Here is a 23,097-nt window from a genome sequence, read left to right on the forward strand (position 1 = left end):
GGGCTGTGCCGTTTCCCGGGAGCTCATGGTGTCAGGTGACCAGGAGATGAAGAAGCAATACAATGTGTCATAGAAAAGCCCGCCATGACCGAACCACGAGCAGATTCCAGAGCAAATGCGAAAGAGGAGACGTGAGAGAAATACGGAATGCTTCTCCTGGTGGGGGTCCACGCTCATGCTCCTCTGCCGTGGCTTTAGTAGACAGGTGTGGGCACAAGAGCGGTCACCCTGAGCGGTCACCCTGGCCCTGAGCCCTCACCCTGGGCCTCCGTCTTTACCTGTGGCAGCTGGAGACCCTTCACAAAGGAGTGCCACACCCCAGATGACCCCTAACCCAAATGAGTCCAATCCCTCCCCTCCGCCACCTTGGTGACCTCTGACCCTGAACAAGGGACCGCCATGCACAGTCAGGGCCACTGAGCTATCAGTCAAGACAGGAGTGACCTTCTAGGTACACACCAAGCCCAGGGACTGGGCTGCAAAGAACCTGCGTGAATGATGTCCCCAGCCCCTGCAGGACCCAGCAGGCGGGGTGACCAGGGCCGGTGAGGGCCCTGGGAGGAGGTCTGGGCTCACTGGCCTGGCTCAGGCCCACCTGCCTCCTCCCGCGGCCATCCTGGCACCTCTGGCCAGACTGGCTGCAGGTTCAGGAAGGGCGGGGCCGGCTACAGACAGGGGCCACGACCACTTTGCAGCCAAGGCCTCATGGGTCTCTAATCCCCTGTCCCGAGACAGGGCCCAGAAGTCCCAGCCTTGTAGCAGCCCCCACTGTGCCCCTCAGGAGGTGCGTTCATGTGCATCTTGGTTCCCTGGACCTCATGGGCACATGGGGAGGCTCTGCTCACAGGATTTACACACCTGGGCTGGGGGCACCGGCTGCTTGAGGCTTCCAGGAGGGGAAGGCCAGTATCTTCTAGCCCGTGTCACTTTTCACACACACCCTTAGGATTCCAAGTTCAGCGGGGTGGGGAGTAGGGCCCTGGGCTTCACCGCTGCCCGCCTTCTTCCCTGGCCCCCTCCCACCCGGCTGGCACTTGTCTCTGTGACTCACGAGTTCACACACAGGACCACAATGTTCTTCCACAGGTTCCGGGTCCCCACCACCTTCACGATGCAGACCTTCTTGGGCCTCCGGGAAAGCTCCTTCTCCAGCTCTGCAAAGAAACAGACCCTGTGAGCCCTGGGCAGGCCGCCATGGAGGATGGCACAGCAGCTGCAGGCACAGTCCTGGTTCCCCAGTTTGGGCACCACGGAAGGGAGAGAAAGCCTTGTTTTTTTTTCTTTGCCAGTGGAGAGGGTCTAGGTTTCCGGGACAGAAAGGCACTCAGAAGACTCCAGCTCTGCAGTTCCGGTTTCCCTCGGGTGCCTGAGAGGGCACAAGGTGCACCGTCAGCAGAAGTTTCCATCGCAAACCCTTTTTGTGAAAGCGGGCCGAGTACACACAAATAAACAAACAGTGTCGACTCAGTTCACTTTTGTCTGAGGACAGAGCTCAGCGATGATATTCTAGGTTACTGAGGCACTCATTAGGCCCTGGGCAAATCTAAACAAGCAGTTCTTTTCCGTACACTCTGCATCTGCCTGTGTCACCCCCGGCTCGGAGACTGGGAAGGCCACGTGCAGATATGCTCCTTAGCCTCGTGGGGTGGAACTTACCATGGCTGTAGCTACTGCTGCTGAAACTGCCCTTAGGACATACGAATCTTTGAAAGACAAACACATAAGTGAATACATCTGCATGTACACACACATACATGCACACATTCATACGCATATGTATACATGTGCATGTTTTAGTTAATGGAAGTCCTTGGGAGCTGGACAATGTTTTGGCTCCAAGGGATGTGAGCAACTATAAAGTCATGAGACTGGGTTTCTTGTGCGGCCCCAGCAGCTCTGAGAGCCCCTCTGAAGGGAGTCCACCAGCGCAGTGTTACAGGGGTCTGCAGAGGTGCTGGTGTCGATTTGGCAAGTTACAGGGAAGAGATGTGTATAAGAGACAGGTGTTACAGGGGTCTGCAGAGGTGCTGGTGTCGATTTGGCAAGTTACAGGGAAGATTCAGAATGCGGCAGAGGCTCCAGGAGCTGTTTGCCTGCGCGTCTGGGAGCAGGAATGCCACTCGCAGCCTTCTGTTGCCTCTCTGCCTTCCTAGCCTGGCATGTCTTCATGGAATCATCCCCTACTGGGGAGCTAAAAAAGAAAAAGGAGACTTCCCGAAGCGGAGGGGAACCAGGACTCTTCAAGACTGTCAAGGTCACGAGAAACAAGAAAGACTGAGCAGCTGTCAGACCGGGAGACTAGGGAGAGGGGAGAACGAGACGCAGTCCTGGGCGGCATCCCGGGGCGGGAGGAGGCTTCATGGAAAGCACGATGACGGGAGGCACCAGATAAAGGCTGGGGTTTGGTGAACAGCAGTGTTCCAATGTCACTTTCTTAGTTTTGACAATAGTATCACGACAATATCAGACATTCGCAATCGGGGAAGCCGAGTGAGGGGTATACGGAGATTCTGTACTATCTCAGCAGCTTTCCTGTACATCTAAAATTATCCCCGAATAATATATTTATAAAATAAGAAAAGCGGTGGAGATGGGGAGGCTTCTGTCTACTGAGGAAGGCTTCAGTGCTGGGAGTTGCCCCTGGAGGAACCCTCCTGCTCCCTCGGGGGCTGTGTCTCCAGGACCCTGGCCCTGTGCTTCCGAGGGCCACTCTGAACCCTAGATGGCTCAAGTTCCACCTTCCTCTTCCACCTCCTTCCTGCCATCCAGCAGCAGGAGGGTCACAAAACTCCTTCGTTATAGTTTAAAGAAAAAATGTGTTGCTAAATCCTAGGGATTGAGGAACTTTTTATTCAAACATTGTTTTTGAACTCAGTGTCACCAGCCAGGCCACAGAAGGGAGAAGGAGAAACTTTTCCCTTGTCTGAGGGATATCATGTCTGCTGAGTTTCCAGAACTTTCTTCCTTCCCATACTTAGGTGCAAAGATTGAGGTCTGTATGCAAGCCCACAGGGCCGGCATTTCAGCTGCTGGTCCACGGACCCTCTCAGCTCCCAAGGTCTCCTGACCATTATTTTTCCTTAGCAAAAATGGGCTACTTTGACTACAGGCACAGTTTCTCTATGGTTAAAAAAACTAATTTTGTAAAGAGCTTGAAAATATCATGGTTAACAGAAAACCTTGGATCCGATGATCTGAGTATCTTTGCTATTATAGACCTCATCAGAAACCAACTCTAATAGCTACGTTTTATCACTATGGATGACTTCCGAGAAGAAAATTTAAATGCCCATTAGCAAGTCCATATAAGTTTAAAGTTTAAAAAATATATATCCCAAACTGAACTCCTGATACGTTATTGTTTATGAAGTATGATGTTAAAGCAGCAATAACAATTGCATTATGACCTGAGCTTTTTAAATAAAATTAAACCTAGAACCCAGTCTAAAAAATTGACTGTAGTGGCAGAGGTAACTGAATTCTTCTAAGTGGAATTAGATTAACCTTTCCAGGGCTATTGATATGTTGTCAGGAAGCACATGAAGTGCTTCCTCCCATGCCTGGCAGAGTCACTGTCCAGTGACTTTTTGCTTATCATACTACCAGTTACTCACATCACCAGCCTGTCAACAACATGAAGCTTCTGCAGCATTGTCTGTTCTTCTGGGCCCCAAATCCACAAGCTCTGTGTTATAGGACACTTCAGATGGCTCTAACACCGGTAGCTGAATCCAAGAGGCCTTTTTGTCTGTCCAGATATCAGATGGACATCTAGGGACTTCTCTGAACTCCTCACACATGGAAATGAATGGGCAACAGGGAGCCCGGCCAGGTTGTGGGGCACTGGCATCCAGGATTTGCTGCTGTGAGCACCCGGCTCCCGTGCGCTCCTCGAGACGGAGGAGGAGGAGGACACATCGGCCTGCTCAACTTAGAGCCATCAGAAAATTTTCCAACCAAAACCCACGTCGGGCCTACTGAATTTTGTTGTCCAACTCCACCCTGTGGCCCCAGTGCCTCCACATTTTCACGGATCCTCGTGTGGTTGGGGCTGAGGTCTGGGTGCTGTGAGGGGCCCGATGAGCCCGGGCAGGAACCCAGCTTCTGCACTTGTGGCTGGCTCCTTGGAAAAGCTGCGCTGTCCTCGCTCTGAGCCCAGCTGCTCATCTGTGAAGTAGGACGAAGCGCTGCCTGGCTGGCTGGGAGAACTCGGTGAGGCCTCTGGGAGCACTCGAGGAGCACGTGTCCTCCTGCCCCAGGCTCAGTGAACCCAACATCTCCCACCTTCTCTTCACCAACAGACGAAGGGAAAGGAGGCCCTGATGACCCTGCTGACTCGCTGGGAGGAGGGCACGGCCTCTCCACATTTGGCCATCTGGTGTGAGAGGTAAATCAGGCCTCCGAGGACAGCAGAGGAGGCAGTGGCCCCTTGCCCAAGACGAGGCTTGGAGGAGCAGGGAAAACACACGCAGAGGAGAACTGGAATTGGCTTGCGTGGGGGTGTGGGATAAACTGGCTTTGTTGTCATCCTAGTGGACGATGCTAGTGTGTTAGGGGTGAAATTGGAAAAGCATGAGTTATAGAGACAGCAAGCAAGAAAAGAAAAAGGAGGAGGACAAGGAGCAGGAGGAGGAGAAAAAGAGAAAAGGAAGGGGAAGAAGGGATGCTGCCATCTCTGCCACAAGAGTCATGAAAAAAGCACACTAAATGCTCCAAGGAGGCAGCTCTGAGCCCCACGCCCCTGTTGGGAAGTAGAAAAAGCAGCCACTGCCCCTTCCACGCAGCCCTTCTCCCCTCCGGGACGGATTGTGATGGCGCCACTCGGCCGCTTGAATAAATGTGCTTTAAAGCAAGTGGAAGATAAGCATCCATAGGAATCTTATCATGAAGTCACCTCAGACAGCACAGTCTTCAACGTCTAGCCAAGCCTTCAGCAACTGACCTGGCACCGCCGACCTCTGTCATCTCTGTCCTCATCTGCCCAGACCTGGGCTCCACCTAACCCGAGCCCTCTGAGTGAGCCGTGGCGGTCGTCTGCGGAGCGAGGGCCCCGTGCAGCCTGCCTGGGGTCAGATCTTGCTTTCATCACTTACGGGTGGTGTGACTTGGGTAAGGTACCTAGTGTGGAACGTGGAGGTGGCCTGACACATCCACCCTCTTGTCATCTCAGGATCTGAACAGATTGTTAAGGCAGAGTGAGGCAGGTCAGGACAAAACCCAAGCTCTGTCATTGCTAAGGGTAGCGGGGAGCCCTACACGGGGCTAAGATGGGGACGCTCGGATCACACAGACTCAGCCGTGCATCCTGGCAATGCTGGGCAGGTTGGCTTCTCGGGGGTAAGGTGTGAGGCTGCCGGAGAGGACTGATGCTGAGGACGGAGGATGCCTGCACCCTGCACGTGGCTCCCCACAAGGAGAGAACACAGGAGCACATTTGCTGTCCTTCCTCTGGGGCTAGCCTGACCCTGAGAGGGATCATGGAGTTACTGTTCCCCAGTGCTCAGCCTCTTTCTGAGCTGTAAAGCAGGAGAATGGCTCCTCTCCCTTGTGAAGCTCAGATGCAGATGACATGCACATGAAGCGCTTCCTCCCATGCCTGGCAGTTGCTGTCCAGTGACTTTTTGCTTATCTTACTACCAGCTGAGCATTCTACATCCCAAAATCTGAAGCCTGAAATGCTCTAAAATTGAGGATCTTTTGAGCACCCACATGATTCTCAAAGGAAATGCTCACTGGAGCATTTAGATTTGGGATTTTTGGATTTGGAAAGCTCAACCAGTAAGTATAATACAAATATCCCCAAATCCCAAAACATCCAATCCCCGAAACACTTCTGGTCCCAAGCATTCTGGATAAGGGATGCTCAGCCTGCAGAACTCAGTCTTGTGTGTGGCACTCATCCTGGGTCTCATTTTTGCATTAGGTTGCTGACCACACAGCCATACTGGGAACCAGCGGGCCTTTTACTCCTGCTAGAAATGCTGGAAACCTCAGGAATTATGACACGGGAGTGCTGTCGGCACTTGGGTGCGTTATGTGATATGAAGGTTGCAGGACTGACATTGAGAGATTGATGCTCAGGAACACACCCACACATCTAAAGTAACTCAGCTACACAGGCCACTGAGAACATCAGACTTGCTAGAAGATAAACCAAGGACAGCTTTAAAACAGAAAAGGAAATAAGAAATTTGGGAACATCAGGTTTTCCCCTGGCATAAATCCAAGGTTAGGATGTACTGACGGGGCAGCAAGCAGCCCCACTGGACCCCTACATGTACCTCCAGCCAGGCCCGAGACACCCACCTACCCAGAGGCGCTGCAACCACAGTCCTAACCCTTCCTTACTACAGGAGTCCCGGGTTCGTTCAGCCCATAAATATTCACGGCACGCCTGCTACGCGTCAGGCCTTCGGCTGGGCTGCTGCTGGGGGTGCAGAAGTGTCTGGCTCTACAGACAGAGGCCATGCCTTGCCTGGCCTTGCCGCTCCGCAGGGGTGACAGGCATTAATAAGGAGCCCTGCAATTACTCATCATAGCTGGGATGAGCGGAAGCGGGGAGAAGTGCTGAAGCTATAACAGTGAGTAACCGGAGGGCGGACTTGGTCTCTGAGGAGCTGGCCAAGGCAAGAGTGGGAGCTGAGAGGACAGGGAGTGTGCACGGGGAGGGCCCTGTGGAGAGGAAGATGGTGGTGTGTCCTGGGAGCCAAATGAAGGCCAGGGTGTGAGGCGGCGGGAGGCAGAGACCAGAGAGGGCCTCGACAGTGACCTGGAGGACCTGAGGTCTACACGAAACACACTGGGAGGCACTGGAGAGGCTTGAAGCCGGTGGTGATGTGATCAGATCCTGTGTGACCTGGTGGCAGGGAGGATGGAACAAAGCTGGGAGCCCAGCCAGTCGGCCAGGGCACGAGAGGGTGACAGACACGAGGCTTGGAGCGGGTGTTGGCTGTGGGATTAGATGGGGTGATGGGAGGAAGATTCCATGCAGAAAACTGAGTCTGGGCGGAGGAAGCTGGAAGTGGGAGACGTAGCAGCTGAAAGGCACGCTGCCTTCCCCCAGCACTCAGCAGCCCCGCCATCGTGCTGCCATCAACACATCTGACGGCCGGGGGCGGCAGAGAGCAGAGGCCGCCGTGAAGGGCGGCAGAGCAGAGCGACCGCCGGAGGACCGCTCCCCATGGAGGTGAAGCCTCTGTCCTCTTCCTTAAGTCACATGTCACCAACTACCTCTCACCCAGCCTCCTGCCTGGGACTCTGGAACGGAAATAAGGACCAGCAAAACTCATGAGCAAAGAAATAAATTTTTAAAAAGGATCTAATACCACTTTCCAAATATAGGAGGGAAATGAATCAGTGTAATTAGGATTGAGAAAACAAGCTATTCCCAGACAATATTTTAACGTGAAAGAAGCGGAGTGTGATGGCTTAATTAGGGAAATGCCACAAACAAATTGTACTGTAAGCCTAAGAGCATTAACCTGCTAACGAGTGAGGTCTGGGGAAATCTGGGAAAGCCGTCTGGACCGTCCAAAACCAGCAAGCACGGCCCCGCTGGAGACACCTCGGCTGAGCACTCACTGCTCAGCGCAGGGAAGTTTGATCTACCCGGAGCTCTCCCTCATGTTACAGCAGCATGGCAAGGCCACCCCTGCTGGACTTTGCAGGTCAAATCCTCACTCAGCTTCTTAGCAGCTGTGTGACCTCTGGAAGCTACTTAGCCTCTCTGTGCTCTCGTTTCCTCATTGGCAAATGTGACTAATTATAGTGCCTTTCTCATAGGCTGTCATGGAGAAATAACACACGTGAAGCGCTTGGGACTAAATATTAAATATGAGTTAATATTTGCAAATCACTTAGAAAAGTAGCTGACATGGAAGTGCCATGTGAGTGTCATCTTGTTTCTCGTCACTGTCCCTGGATTAAAAAGGGACCACAGATGCACCAACACTCAGCACCCTTCATGTCAACCAGACCTGGCAAACATCCTTCTTTGGTCCAGCGAAGCAAAAGCTTCGGGCGTCCCTGGGTAGGCCCCGCCCCGCCCAGCACGTGGTCCAGTCTGGCTGTCCTGACTCTCAGGTCACTGCACAAGTCGAGGCAGAGGATGACATCCTGGCTGAGCTACAGCAGCACCAAGGAGCTTCTAGTGACCTAGCGTCCCCGATCTTCTGGATTGGGAGTCTAACGAGAGGCCTGTCCAGGCACCAAGGGCTTCTCTGATTTGGGGTTCCTGTGCATCCCTTCCCGTCATAAATGGATACCTGCAGGGCACATTCTCCCACCTCACTCAGGTTCCTGTACCTGCGCCCTGAGAGCAAAGCTTCCGCAGCCACTCTGACTGCAGTCCCTCCCTGCCATCCTCTATCCCGCGGCCCTGCTGTTTCATCCCTCCTGACGTGGGCACGCGTAGCTCCCTGTCTGCGTGCCCCACCTGCCTGCAAGCTGCGTGAGAGCAAGGCTTTGCCTGTGTCTTCTCTGCTCTAGAACGGTGCCTGAAACACAGCAGGTATTTAGTAAACACCTGTTGATTCAATGAATGAATCGTCATCACAAGCATTTCTGGTCATGGGGGAAAATGAGCACATTCTCTCTTGGACAATGGCCTGGAGGTTATTTTCCCAGGGAATTTTATAACAACTGTCTATCCCAGGTCTTCAGTGAGGGCAGTGAGTCAGAGCGTGGAGCCCACCAGTGACCTTCAAACGGAGATCCGTATACCACTTGCATCAGAATCTCTTCTAGTGCTTATTAGAAATGCAAATTCTCAGGGCTTATCCCAAATCAAATAGGTCAGAATCTCTGGGTTCCAGGGAGAGGCCCAGGAATCTGGATTTTAACAACCTCCTGGTGAAACGTGGATCCTCAGGCTGAGAACCCCCACCTAGCTGTGGTAACGCTCCTGACACACAGGAGTTCTATGGATCTGAACGACTATCCAAAAACACTTCACCTTTCCTGTCTTCGGCTGCCCAACAAATAGGTCACGGCCAGGTAAAGACAGCGGTGGCTCTTTGAAGGTCATGCTTAGGAAAGGTGAGGTCATGGGCCCATCTACACCCTGAACCAGCGCTCTGGCAGTGTTTAGACCTGGCAGGCTATGGGCCAGACAGTCAGATATTCCCTTGAACAGTGTATACTGGGCTCATGGCTCGCTTCTGGATTTAGGCAGGAGAGGAGGAGATCCAGAGTGTGCTGTACTTGATCATGAAAGAAACCAATACCTAGAAAGTGGAGAGAATGTCCAGGCTGCTACATTGCCCTTGTGCAGGCCAAAAGGTCAGAGGAGAATTGCACAGCTGGTTAAAACAGCTGCTTGTGCAATAAAACCAGCCCAGGTGTCAGGGACCTGCCCCGTGGAGCCTCTGTGAGCCCTGCATGACCTCCTGCCCTGGCCAGCCCATGGTGTACTCACCTGGCATCACACCCTTGATGTCACCCTCAGGGTTCATACGGTTCTTCTGTGTGAAGTGGAGGATCAGCCTCTTTGCAGACTCAAACTGCTGGGTGGCCATCAGCCACCGGAGGGACTCGGGGAATATCCTTTAAAGACACAAAGGGGATCGGTGGATGTCTTCTGATTCTGCATGGCACCGGGAAGTGTGGCTTAGGTGTGGCCCGGGAGCTTCCCAGGCAGGTGGCGGTCAGTCTCCAGTTAGGCATCAGCCTCATCGGGGGAGATGAAACCCAGGGCACTGAAACATCCCCAATTTTCTTTCCCAAAGTGTAAAAATCGAGACCTTAAAATGCTTAACAAAAGTTAAAAAGCACATGTTCTCACCCACATACGGAAGCTTAAAAAAAGGTGATCTCATAGAAGTATAAAGTAGAACAGAGGATACTAGAGGCTGGGAAAGGTCAGGGGAAATGGGATAGGGGGAGGTTGGTTGAAGGTTACAAAATTATAGCTAGGTAGGAGGAGCAAGTTCTAATGTTCTATGCCACTGCAGGATGACCATAGCTACTAATAATATACAGTTTCACATAGCTAGAAGGAAGATGTTAAATGTTCCCAACACGAAAAAGTGATATTTGCAATGATGGGCACGATAATTACCCCGATCTGATCATTTTACATTGTACGCATTGCACCATCACTGTGTACCCCATAAATATGTACAATTACTACGTGTCAATTACAAAAATAAAACATAATTTAAACAATGTAACAGAGTAGCAGATATCAACAACATTCGTACCAGTTGTGTCAAGAAATCAGTGTATACCTTTCAAAGTAACGCACGGAGAAACAACTCACGGAAGGCTGCTGCTTTGGTTGTATTTTGTCACAATAAATAGTAATAGAATGATTTTACGTTTAAAAAATTACTTCCAAATATGACCAACCTGCAGTTATTTTCAGTTGTGGAACATGAAGGCTCAGTCTCCCAGGGTTTTCCTTCAGAGCTATTCACATGTTACTGCTAACTGCATGTCACTTTGCCCTCAGACGATGCCACATCACAGTGGTTTTCAAGTTTTACCAAAGTAACAGAATCTATGTTTTTTTTAAAAGACGGAATCTTGTGAGGCACCCCAATACAAAAAAACCAGCGTTTTATTATCAATTAATTTTATAAATTTACATTTATGACAATATTTACAAGCTGCTCAAAGAGAACACCGTGACCGCACAGAGCAGGAGATGGCATACTATCTCTGCAAAAGTCCAAGTCATCAATAGTTTAGACTTTAAGGGTGAAATGGTCTCTCCTCATCTTGGCCTTGTGGCCTGAGAGTGGATGTATGGGAGTGGGTGTGGCTATGGGCTAATAATACTTTACTGCAAAACAGGCAGCTGACCCTTGACTGTTTGGGAGAGACAAAAAGTAGAAATCAAAGCTCAAGATGACAGTCCTAGCTTCTTGTAGCCCTCAGTGTTCTAGTTATCACTTCACTTTATTTTAGTTAAAATTGTGTCAGGAAAGTCACCACGGATGCTGGTAAGAAGTTATTGTGGCCGGGCGCGGTGGCTCAAGCCTGTAATCCCAGCACTTTGGGAGGCCAAGATGGGCGGATCACGACGTCAGGAGATCGAGACCATCCTGGTTAACACGGTGAAACCCCGTCTCTACTAAAAAATACAAAAAAACTAGCCGGGCGAGGTGGCAGGCGCCTGTAGTCCCAGCTACTCAGGAGGCTGAGGCAGGAGAATGGCGTGAACCTGGGAGGCGGAGCTTGCAGTGAGCTGAGATCTGGCCACTGCACTCCAGCCTGGGCGACAGAGTGAGACTCCGTCTCAAAAAAAAAAAAAAAAAAAAAAAAAAAAAAAGAAGTTATTGTAACTACCGAACACCTGCTTTGCAAACTCAAACTCAGGATCGTTCTTTTTTTTTTTTTGAGATGAAGTCTTCCTGCACGCCAGGCTGGAGCGCAGTGGCGTGATCTCAGCTCACTGCAACCTCCGCCTCCCAGGTTCAAGCGATTCTCCTGCCTCAGCCTCCCTAGTAGCTGGGATTACAGGCGCACACCACCATGCTTAGCTAATTTTTGTATTTTTAGTACAGACGAGGTTTCACCATGTTGGTCAGGCTGGTCTCAAACTCCTGACCTCGTGATCCACCTGCCTCTGCCTCCCAAAATGCTGGGATTACAGGCGTGAGCCACCATGCCCGGCCTCAGGAGAGTTTTACAATGAATCTAACAGCTAGAAAAAGTATTAATGGTGCTTCCCTCACCCCGGCCCAAATTCATATATTGGAAACTAAACCCCAATGTGATAGTATTAAGAGATAGGGCCTTTAGGGGTGATTAAGTCACGAGAACGGGAGGCTGAAGAGAGGTGCCTTGCCCCTTCCCTCATGTGAGGACATATAGAAGGCTCCATCTATGAGCAACGCACGCTTGCCAGACACAGAATCTGCTGGTGCCTTCATCCTGGACATCTCAGCCTCCAGAACTGTGGGCAATAAAGTTCTGTTATTTATAAATCATCCAGGTTAAGGTATTTTGTTGAAGCAGCAGGAACAGACTGTGAGAAGTAGAAAATTTTTATTTCAAAGTCACATCATTACTGATATCTAATAACTACTGCTTCCTCCTTACCTATTTGAAAAAATTCCAAATTTCTATTTGTTTGTGACTGCGTTTTACTTGATGAGGTGGTTCCCCCTGAATTCGGTGGTACCTTTGGGATGGTCTGATCTGAATGGTAACTCATTTGGGAGCTTCCTGAAGAGCTGAAAGCTGTCCTGCTGTGCAGGTGTGCGGAATGCAGGAGGGCCGTGTGGAATGGACAGAAGGTCTTCAGTCATCTCACAAGGAAGTCCCAAATGCATTTGCAGGCACTGATTTTTTTTTTTTTTAAATACTCAGTTAATGTTTGTTTTACTGGCCTCTAGCTATAAAAATTAATTTTGAATAACATAATACAAGCAAATAGAAACCTCAGATACTTGACATTAATGTTATATAGTATTCACTGTATAATTTTGCTGTATTTTAAAAATCAGATCTTTTCTTTATAATAAAATAACCTAACACAAATGCCAACTCCCTGTAGTTTAAGTTCTGATCTATAGTATTTCCATCTTTCTGATGCATTCGGGTTTTGTATCTTTTTCTAATTTCTCGGGATAGACACAGAGGTCATTATTATTAATTTTTCTCATAAGCGTATTTAAGACTTCAAAATTCATCTAAGTATTATCATTTGCAATACATTTGTGATTTGATTCTAAATATTTTGTGATTTCTATGAGAATTTTTGCTTATCTAAGAAACAATATATGAATATATATAAATATGGTAATATGATAGCACAAGCGATTTTGCAGGCAGTCTCTGCAGTCTTGAAATATGGCCTACAACGTGGAAATTTGTGTCCTTTCAAAATAATTAAAATTTATATCAAATGCTTATGGAACTCCGTGGCAGGAAATGGATTTTGAAAATCGAGACCGTAAATGAAGAACAAGGCCCAGATGACACAATGGAGGAGGAGCTGTAGCCCCACCTTCCAACCCCTAGGCCAGGACCCCCAAGGGCCACTGCCCAGGGCTGAGGGCACAGGTGGTGTGAACGAGCAGGGCAGAGCTTCCACAAGAGGACATAACTTTTTCATTGCCCCCGGCAATCTCAAGTCCTGTTCCTTGATATATCCTCAAGTGTTATCCACAGGGAGGGGAGAACCGTGGAGATGTGCTCACTACACACCATTTTGAAGCCAGGATAGGAGGTGACAGCTCAGGGAAGATCCAAAATGCGGCATATTTGAGTATAGACATTTGATTTTGCCTTCCAGATAAAGCCCTTGTAAAATGAGTTGGAAGAATTCCTTCTGTTTCATTTTTTGGGGGAATAGTTTGAAAAGAGTTGGTATTAAAATTTTAAAGTTTCAGGAGAATTCAGCAGTGAAGCCCTCTGGTCCCAGACTTTTCTTTTTTGGAAGACTTTTTATGACTGATTCAATCTCATTACTTGTTACTGGTCTGTTCAGCCTTTCTATTTCTTCTTGGCTCAATCACGGAGGTTGTATGTGTCAGGAATTTATCCATTTCCTTTAGGTTTCTGAATTTATTGGCATATAGGTATTCATAGTAGTCTCTGATGATTCTTTGTATTTCTGTGGTGTCTGTTGTGGTGTCTTTTTTGTTTCTGATGTTATTTATTTGGGTCTTCTCTGTCTTTTTCTTAATCTACCTAATGGTTTATGCATTTTTAAAATCTTTTCAAGAAAACCAACTTTTTGTTTCATTGATCTTCTCTGTGGTTTTGTTAGTCTCAAATTCATGTATGATTGCTCTGATCTTTATTATTTCTTTCCTTCTACTACTTTTGAGTTTGGCTTGTTTTTGCTTTTCTAGTACCTTGAAATACATTATTGGGTTGTTTATATGAAATCTCTCTAGTTTTTTGATGTGGGCATTTGTTGCCATAAACTTGCCTGTTAATACTGCTTTTGCTGTGTCCCATAGGTTTTAATATATTGTGTTTCTATTTTCATTTGTATCAATAAATTTTTTAGTTTCCTTCTTAATTTCTTCCTTTGCCCATTGGTTGTTCATGAGTATGTTGTCCAATTTCCATGTATTTGTACAGTTTTGAATGTTCCTCTTGTTATCTGATTTCTAGTTTTAGTCCATTATGGTCACATAGGATACTTGGCATGATTTTGATTTTTAAAAAGTTTTTGAGACTTGTTTTGTGTTCTACTGTACAGCTGATCCTGGAGAAACTAAAACCTTCTGCACAGCAAAGGAAACAATCAACAGACTGAAAACACAATCTACAGAATGAGAGGAAATCTTTGCAAACTATTCATCTGACAGGGGATTAACGTCTAGAACATATGACGAACTCAAACACCTCAACAGCAAAAAAAGAAACAACCTGATTTTAAAAATGGACAACAATCTGAATAGACATTTCTCAGAAGAAGACACAAATGGCCAACAAACATATATTTAAAAAAGCTCAACATCACTAATCATCATTGGAATGCAAATCAAAACCACAATGAGGTATCGACTCACCCCAGTTAGGATGGCTATTATCAAAAAGACAAAAAAAAAAAAATGCTGGCAATGATGTGGAGAAAGGGAACTCTTATATGATGCTGGTGGGAATGTAAACTAGTACAGCCACTGTGGAGAACGGTACAGAGGTTCCTCGAAAAACTACAAACAACCACCTCATGATCCAGGAATCCCACTACAGGCATTTATCCAAAGGAACGGAAATCAGTCGAAGAGACATCTGCACCCTGAGTTTATTGCAGCATTATTTGCAGTAGCTAAGATATGGAATCAACCTAGGTGTCTAACACAGATGACTGGAAAAAGAAAATGTGGTAAATATACACAATGGAATACTATTCAGTTGTAAAAAAAAGAATGAAATCCTGTCATTTGTGGCATCATGGATGGAACTAAAAGACATTATGTTAAGTGAAATAAGCCAGATACAGAAAATTACATGCTACATGTTCTCACTCATGTGGAAGCTCAAAAAAAGATGATCCCATGGAAGTGAAAAGTAGAACAGAGTATCCTAGGAAGGGTAGGGGGAAGAGGAATAGGGAGAGATTGATTAAAGGATACAAAATTACAAGAGATAGGAGGAATATGTTCTAGTGTTCTGTACCACTGTAGGATGACTATAGTTAATAACATATCATATAGTTTCAAATATCGAATGTTCCCGACACAAAGAAATGATAAACGTTTGAGAGAATGGACATGCTGCATGCTGTGATGTGACCACTATACATTTAACGTAGTGCAATATCACTATGTACCTTGTAAATATGTACAATTCTGATGTGTCAATTGAACAGATGCTGTTACAAAGATAAAGCCCTGCATTACGCATACCAGGCAGACATTGACGCCACTGGAATCCCATCAGTCCAGGCACTGAATCCCAGAGAGGATTCAATTCTGCTTGTTCCCCTTTCTTATCTGGGCCCACACAGCCCTTGCCCTTCAGGAGAAAAGTCTCTCCTTGTCTCAGAATTCAAAGCCACATGGGCAGACCAGAGCCTGAGGCAGGAGGGCGTGTGTGCAGCCCAGCGGTGCAAGGGCAGACAGGCCTCTGAGACTCTGCCTGCTCCTCAGTGGCCACTCCCTCGTCTTTGTCATCCTCCAATGGGGTCTAAAGACAACACACTTTGGATACCTAAAAACTGACAACAACAAACAAATGTCTTTATGAGAAGTGATGATGAGCAAGTTCCCTTTCTAGAGAGTCTCTGAGAATTGCAAAGCTCATAGGAAAGATTTCAAGGATATTACTGTTTACAAAGGTGTGGTGTGACCTTAGGATTTAAGAAGTGGGTATGGGCCTCTTTGGGAGCCCAAGCTTTCAATGGGTCTCCAAATTGTTTTTATTCTTATACGTACTGAGCATTGTCACTACAAATCCATTTCAGATGGATTGAGCGCGTTGGATGGAAGCCTGCATGGTATGGGTTATAGTGGGGGCCAGTCCTAGGCAGTTGGTCCAGGGGCTGGTCACGGGAGGCTCTGGAGAGACCGGGCTCTGCTTGGGCCGTCTTGGAAGATGAGCAGCTGCGGGGCAGGCCCTGCATCCCCTCGTACTGCTGGAGGTGTGTGGGGCAGGACCTAGAGGTAAGGCCCTGGGGGTGTGGGATGGTGTGTTTGTTGTGTTCAGAGAGCTGCAAGCTGAGACACCCGAATGCTGGGAATGAGGTGAGAAGACACAAGGAGGAGAGAGATGCAGGGCCCAGGTAGTGGAAGATCCTAAGTGTTATGGGCTCTGAAGAGCAGCAGCCACGGGACTGGAGTGGACTGAAGTAAAAGACACAGCGCTCCCCAGGAGACTGGGGCGCGAGGCAAGGGACAGGCTCCCCTTAGCTACACGACTGTCTCCACTGGGAGGCAGCACTGCTCACCACCTTCCCCCTGATGGGATTTACGACTAACAGGCACTGTTCCACCAGTTTCCCCTGTGTCTGATGCTTGCAAGTCCATTATATAGTGGCACTATAATTACCCCCATTTTACAGATGGCAAAATTCAGGCCAAGAGAGTTCAAGTACATTGCCCAGGATTACACAGCTATTCAATGGCAGAGCTGGGATGTGAACCCAGGCAGTCTGATGAGATAGCCCACACCCTTAACCTCTGTGGACAAAGCACAGCAGCAAACCTGTATTGCTTGGATGGCGCTCCGGTGACTGAAGTTGGGAAGTACCGGTCCAGAGACGCGTCCTCAGGCATTCTGGAATGCCACAAGCCCAAAGGGTATGTGTAGGGAATACTTAAGTTTTATGAGGCACTCCATGAATTTAAATTTGCTGCAAAATCATTAAGAATTCATTGGCCTGTCAGCCTCTGAGCAAGCCCAGAGATGGCTGTTTTAGTTTGGAATAATGTGCAGCGTGGCCATATTATGGGAACTTAAAGAAATCTCTGCTGACAAGTACATAATGTAATAACGCCATGCAAATTAAAAAGCCAGCCAAGGGCTCAGGACCTGGGAGGAACAGAACTGAGCCTCAGAGAAATGGATCACTTTCAACAAAAAATCAGGAAGCACGGTGGGTAGCTGGAGCCACATCTGCCTGGTACATCCTCACGTGTAGATGGCCAAAAAGCGACCTTGAGGATGACTTCCGCAACCATAAAACACAACCAGGCATTAAAACCACAGCAGCTTCCCTGGGAGAAAGCCTTGAAGTTGGCTCTCAGAGTGGCTGTGACCAGGATGGCAGTGTAAGAGGAGAGGTGCAAGCTGGAGGAGTCCCACTATCTTAAGTCTGTTTGTGTTGCTATCAAGGAACACTGGAGGCTCTAGAGGCTGTGTAATTTAGAAAGAAAAGAGGTTTATTTGGCTCACGGTTCTGCAGGCTGTACAGGAAGCATGGCACCAACATCTGCCCTGCTTCTGGTGAGGCCTCAGGAAGCTTTTACTCATGGTGGAGGGCAAGGGGAGCTGGCATGTCACGGGGTGAGAAAGGGGGCAAGAGAGGGGGGAGGTGATAGGCTCTTTCAAACAGCCACCCCTTGAATGGCCTAATAGAGAGAGCTCACTCACTACCGTGGGGAGGGCACCAAGCCCAAGGGATCCACCCCCGTGACCCAAATACCTCCCACCAGGCCCCACCTCCAACACTGGGGGTCAGATTTCAACATGGGATTTGGAAGGGACTCATGAACAAACTGTACCACCCAGGTAAGGGAAAAAGAATTTGGTTCATGCAGCAAAGGCCTTGCTTGAAACCACAGGTGTGGAACAGGAAGTTTCTAAAGCTGTATTTAAGTCTTTACTCTGTGGTGGTACTATCACTATCCCCGTTTTATAGATGGGAAAATTCAGGCAAAGAATGTTCAAATACATTGCCCAGGATTACACAGCAATTCAATGGCAGAGCTGGGATTTAAACCCAGACAGCCTGGCTGGAGAGACTGTCAGGCTGGGAAGACCCAGAGGAGCCCAGTCTTCACACCTAACAAGTGATCGCTCTAAGCTGGCTGGCTCACTGATCCCCAGCGCTTCTGTGGGAAGGACGTGGGCAGAACTAAAAGTCTCCACTCACCCTCCAAGCCCTAAACCCCATGTGGGGAGTGAGAAGCAGAGAAGTACAGAGAGTGGAGAGTATTTTCCTCTTTGCTTCTGAAGAGCCGTTCAGGACAAGGATGCTGTCTAGAGCAGAACGTTCAAGCGGAGGTCACCCAGGACCAGGAAGGAGCGGGCAGAGGCACTGCTGGGTTGTGCGTGTGTGCGGCCCCCCAGGGTAGAGAGAGGCAGATAGCTGCCTCCCCACTAAGCAGGCGTCAGCACCCCAGCGCGGTGTGGATACAGCAATGGAGGGGCACAAGGATTCCTCCTCTAGGGTAAGTAGGAGGCTTGCTAACTTGGAGGATCTCACAGCAAATGTTCACTGACAGGCCATGAACCTGCTGAGCGGACGGCATACAGCAGTGCTATGCCATGCACAGGTGCCATGCACAGACGGCATACAGCAGCGCTATGCCATGCACAGGGGGCACTTGGTTACTGATGAGCTGAGGGTAGGCACAAAGCCCGCGTTCTCAGCGGCACGCCCAGGCAGGTGTCCTCACTGGCTCCAGGTCTCAGTCATCTCGACGCTCGGACCTCCCGCATTCCAGCAGAACTCAGGGACGGTGGAGACGGCTCTTTCCTCCTGACGACACACCTAGTGGAGCTCTTGTCTAAAAGTCAGTGACAGATTGGACCCCAGCCCTTTCCAGAAGCCCCTTCGGGATGGTTAGAAGGTCCACAATCTTCATTAATGATTCTGGAACCCCCAAAGCATTCTGGCCATAATACCTGAACTGGCCTGAACTCAATGCAGGCAGAACACAACTGGGATACCAGTGCCTTTAGCCTTCACTTGTCCCTCCTCACAGAGCCCTGCAGATGTTCCACTGCAGGACAGTTATATGCTGGATGACAGACTGAGGCCCAGGCCCTGCTGGCGTCCAACGTGGACGTATCTCCGATCAGCGAGAGCTGCGCAGGAACCACACCACGGTGGGTGCTGAGCGCACCTGCTGAGACAGCCCCCTTCGCGACCCTGTCCACAGCAGCTGGAAGCGGTGACCGTCTGTGAGTTACAATGGAGGATGCCAGGGTTGAGTCTGGCTATGGAATTAATTAAGCAAATCACAGATAAACCCATTCTCTACTTAAAAACTAAAATATTACGGATTCCATCAATGGATGAATGGATAACAAAATGTGGTCCCCTGTGCAATGGAGTATGATTTGGCCTTAAACAGAAGGGATCCGACACCTGCTATGGCCTGGGTGAACCTGGAGGACACCGTGCTCTGTGCAATAAGCCAGTTGCACAGGGAGGAACACCTTGACGTTCCACTCACATGAGGCACTGGAGGAGTCAAATTCATGGAAAGTAGAGTAGAGGCTGCCAGGACCTGGGATAGGGGAAGGGGGAGCTAGTGGTTAATGGGCAACCAGTTTCTGTTTGGGAACGAGAAAAAGTTCTAGAAATGGATAGTGGAGATGGTTGCACAACATCGTGAATGTGGTCACTGAGTTGTGGATGTGGTCACTGAGTTGTACACTTAAAAATGGTTTCAGTGGAAAAATTTATGCTATGTGTATTTTACCACAATTAAAGAAAATATTAGAAGACGAAAGCCCCCCCCATACCGCTCACCCCAATCCCAGTGCCCCTGCACTCACCCTCCCATCCTCCAGGGCTAAGCCCTCCCTGGCTGGGCACGTGTCCTTCCCAGTCGTATTCAGGGCACTGACACGTGCCTGCATCTCCAGGTACCTCCTCCGCTTTGACACGCTGACCCCACATCTCAGTGGAAAATGCCGGTCTCACTCCAAACACTCCCTTCCTTTCAGACTGGCACACATTTGCCCACCTGGTGCCCAGAGACAGTTCGCCAGGGGCGCACACTGGCTCGTCTCCTGAGGTCTTGAATAAAAGCACATTAATTCTTACTTGTGAGGAGAAGGCGCTAACTCAAGGCCGATCGAACCTCACAAAAACGTGACCCATGCCATTTTCCAAAATGTGCTTGGGACAGAAAATCTAACAAAAAACCACAGCATGGGCCAGGCGCGGTGGCTCACACCTGCAATCCCAGTACTCTGGGAGGCCAAGGCGGGCAGATCATGAGGTCAGGAGTTCGAGACCAGCCTGATCAATATGGTGAAACCCTGTCTCTACTAAAAATACAAAAATTAGCCGGGCGTGGTGGCGCGGGCCTGTGATCCCAGCTACTTGGGAGGCTGAGGCAGGAGAATCGCTTGAACCCGGGAGGCAGAGGTTGCAGTGAGCCAAGATCGTGCCACTGCACTCCAGCCTGGGCGACAGAGTGAGACTCTGTCTTAAAAAACAAACAAACAAACAAACAAAAAATCCCGAAAAAAACCCCCAAAAAACCAAAACCAAACCAAAACAAACAAAAAACCCCCAAAAAACCAAAAAACAAACAACCCCCCCCCAAAAAAACCCAAAAAACCAAAACCAAACCAAACCAACCAAACAAAAAACCCCAAAAAACCAAAAAACAAACAAAACAAAAAACAAAACAAAACAAAACAAACCCACAGTGTGGATCCGCAGGTCCCTTATCCCATGGCTTCAATTAATCTAAAAAGAGCCAAGGGCTGGGCACTCTGGGAGGCCAAGGCGGGCGGATCACTTGAGGCCAGGAGTTCGAGACCAGCCTGTCCAACATGGCAAAACCCTATCTCTACTGAAAATACAAACATTAGCCAGGCATGGTGGCGGCCGCCTGTAATCCCAGCTACTCAGGAGGATGACAGGAGAATCGCTTGAACCCGGGAGGCAGAGGTTGCAGTGGACCAAGGTCATGCCACTGCACTCCAGCCTGGGCAACAGAGTGAGACCCTGTCTCAAAATGAAAATAAAAACAAACATGAAAAGAGCCAAGAATCCGAAATTAGGTAAAAGGGGTCTCTGATCGAATGCAGAGGTAACTCAGTTCACTCACTGAAAACACAGACTTGCTTCGCAGAGGCGCGTCCAGGGTCTTCACTCAGACAACTGAATCCTAGCTGAGAAAGCCCCAGGCCACTCGCGCTGGGCAGAGGCCTCAGAGCAGGGTGGCACCTGACCGTAATAAGGACTGCGGGCTGACAGGCAGGTGGCAGGAGGCAGCGGGCCAGCTGCACACAGGCGTTCCAGCCTCCTTGGGGGCACAGGAGCTTCACACACAGATGCTTCTGAAGGATTACACCACAGTCACACATTAGTACCTGCTGCCACAGGAATGGCTCTCCAATCGCTCAGCAGGGACAGGCAACGTTACAAAACGGAACTACAGTCAGAAGCGGTCTCCGGGTTGCACTTAACCCAGCCCCTCACTGCATGGCAGGTGACCTGGGCCTGGCCATGCTAATGCCCTGCCCAGGGCTTCATGAATGGCAGAGGCAGGCCTGGAACCTGGGGCTCAAGGCCCCTAGGCCGGTGGAGTTTTCGTACGTCACACCATGATTGTATTGCTTCTACAGCAGGAAAAATGTATTCTACAAAGAGTCCCACCCAAATTAGCTATGCGGAAATGCTGGTTCTTAGAGATTTATATGGAAAATGTATTTCTGTGGAACTTTTCCCCAGTGGTATCATGTACACGATGTTACTGTATCAAGGCAGGAAAATTTCTCCATGTTTTCTTAATACCACCACATCGTCACTCCCCAAAGCTGAGTGTCAGCACGCAGTTCAAGTGGCACTGCCCTGTCTCTCCTCTGGCACCCGATGCACCACAGGGTAACTGATGATTTACCAGCGGCGTGTTGCTTGTGGTCCACATTCCCATCTCTGTCCTCTTTTCCGGAGTGGAGATGTGGCTAAGTCTCAAGCCCGTCTGATTTACATTTCATGGATCTGTTTTACATCTTAGTCCCTGTAACCTGAGTAATTGCTCAGTAGAATCTGTAATTAAAACTCAATACTGTGAAACCCTGTAAGGTTGATCATTTTTCCTTGACATCTAAAAATAAAATAAATTATTCCTCTATCCAGTTGGAGACTCTGACATAGACAAGTATACTATGTTGGCTGCCTTCTTGCCAGTTCACTTAACACCCGCTCTGATGAAATGCCAGCTTGGCAATTATATGAGATGCACGTCTACCCTCTTTAACGTGCTGTACTAGCACATTTACTCACAAAGAAAATACAGGAAGGAAATAAGATGAACTGCCCATGCTTATTAAATTAATTTTATCCTCAAGTCATTCATTTGTTTTTCGAAATATTTAATTGTAGGGCGATACCTGTGCAGACAGGCGTGCCTTCCTGTCTGTGGTTCCACATGATGCCATTCATGGGCTAAACATGCACCGAGCACCATCCACCTGCTGTGGACGGGCTGGCCTGGAGATGAAACACACACAATGTCTGGGCCCCAAGGAGCTCACTGTCTAGTTCGGGAAAAATGTGTAAATTAATAAATGCCTAATAAAGGAGGAACTTCTATCAAATAGGCTTTCCCATCACAGAGTGGGGGACACAGAGCAGGGACTGGGGGGAGGGAGGAGAATCTCAAAAGGCATCGTGGAGATAAGGTTTCCCTGAATGTGATGTGAGAAGGGCTGTAGGCTGCAGCGAGGGTGCTTCTGATCTAAAGGGGTGATTCTAGCCACTGATGCTTTGGGGTGTTGCCAAGTATCAGAGTATTATGAGATTCTGAAGAGGTTCTAAAAAAAATAATAAATTAAAGGCTAAAGTTGAATTAAGTACCAGTTTGGGGAGTATCTTTAGCTTCTTTTGCAAAAAATATAAGCTTCAAAACTTTCGCAAAAAATATAAGCTTGGATTCTGTACATAATCTTCCACTTGGATTTTTTAGACGTTAGTTCTGTTTGGTATTAAAACAATAAGGTGGCTTTCATTAAACTTCAGAATTTAGAGAGAAGGGATGAGTATCATGAAATCGAACAAAGACTGGCTCTGAGGATAGTTAGACCCAAGGTTTTCCTAAGGCAAATGAATTCCTTGAAAATCTCTTGGGAGAAAAAGTGCATTCATAATTTAAATGACTATGCTGCTAATTCATCTGTTACAAAAGCTCACAACCTTGTGTCTCGTCTTTTGAAGTGATATACACTGAGGCTCCAAAATTCTGCTCTAGAAAAATTATGGTGGAAATCTCTTGGGAG

At 48.5% G+C, this 23,097-nt stretch overlaps 1 protein-coding gene across 1 annotated transcript in view; it reads right to left on the reverse strand.

The window, feature by feature from the left end:
• SLC22A23 (solute carrier family 22, member 23) overlaps window positions 1–23,097 on the reverse strand; it is a gene marked incomplete at its 5' end in the record, with an annotated part of 195,762 nt that overhangs the window by 15,866 nt on the left and 156,799 nt on the right. The window contains 3 exons of the mRNA XM_011984610.1: window positions 596–665; window positions 1,051–1,154; window positions 9,416–9,543. Coding sequence (XP_011840000.1) covers window positions 596–665; window positions 1,051–1,154; window positions 9,416–9,543 — 302 coding nt within the window. The remainder of the gene's footprint in view (window positions 1–595; window positions 666–1,050; window positions 1,155–9,415; window positions 9,544–23,097) is intronic.

Source organism: Mandrillus leucophaeus, unplaced genomic scaffold (genome assembly GCF_000951045.1).
Source record: "Mandrillus leucophaeus isolate KB7577 unplaced genomic scaffold, Mleu.le_1.0 Scaffold27, whole genome shotgun sequence".
NCBI lineage: Eukaryota > Metazoa > Chordata > Mammalia > Primates > Cercopithecidae > Mandrillus > Mandrillus leucophaeus.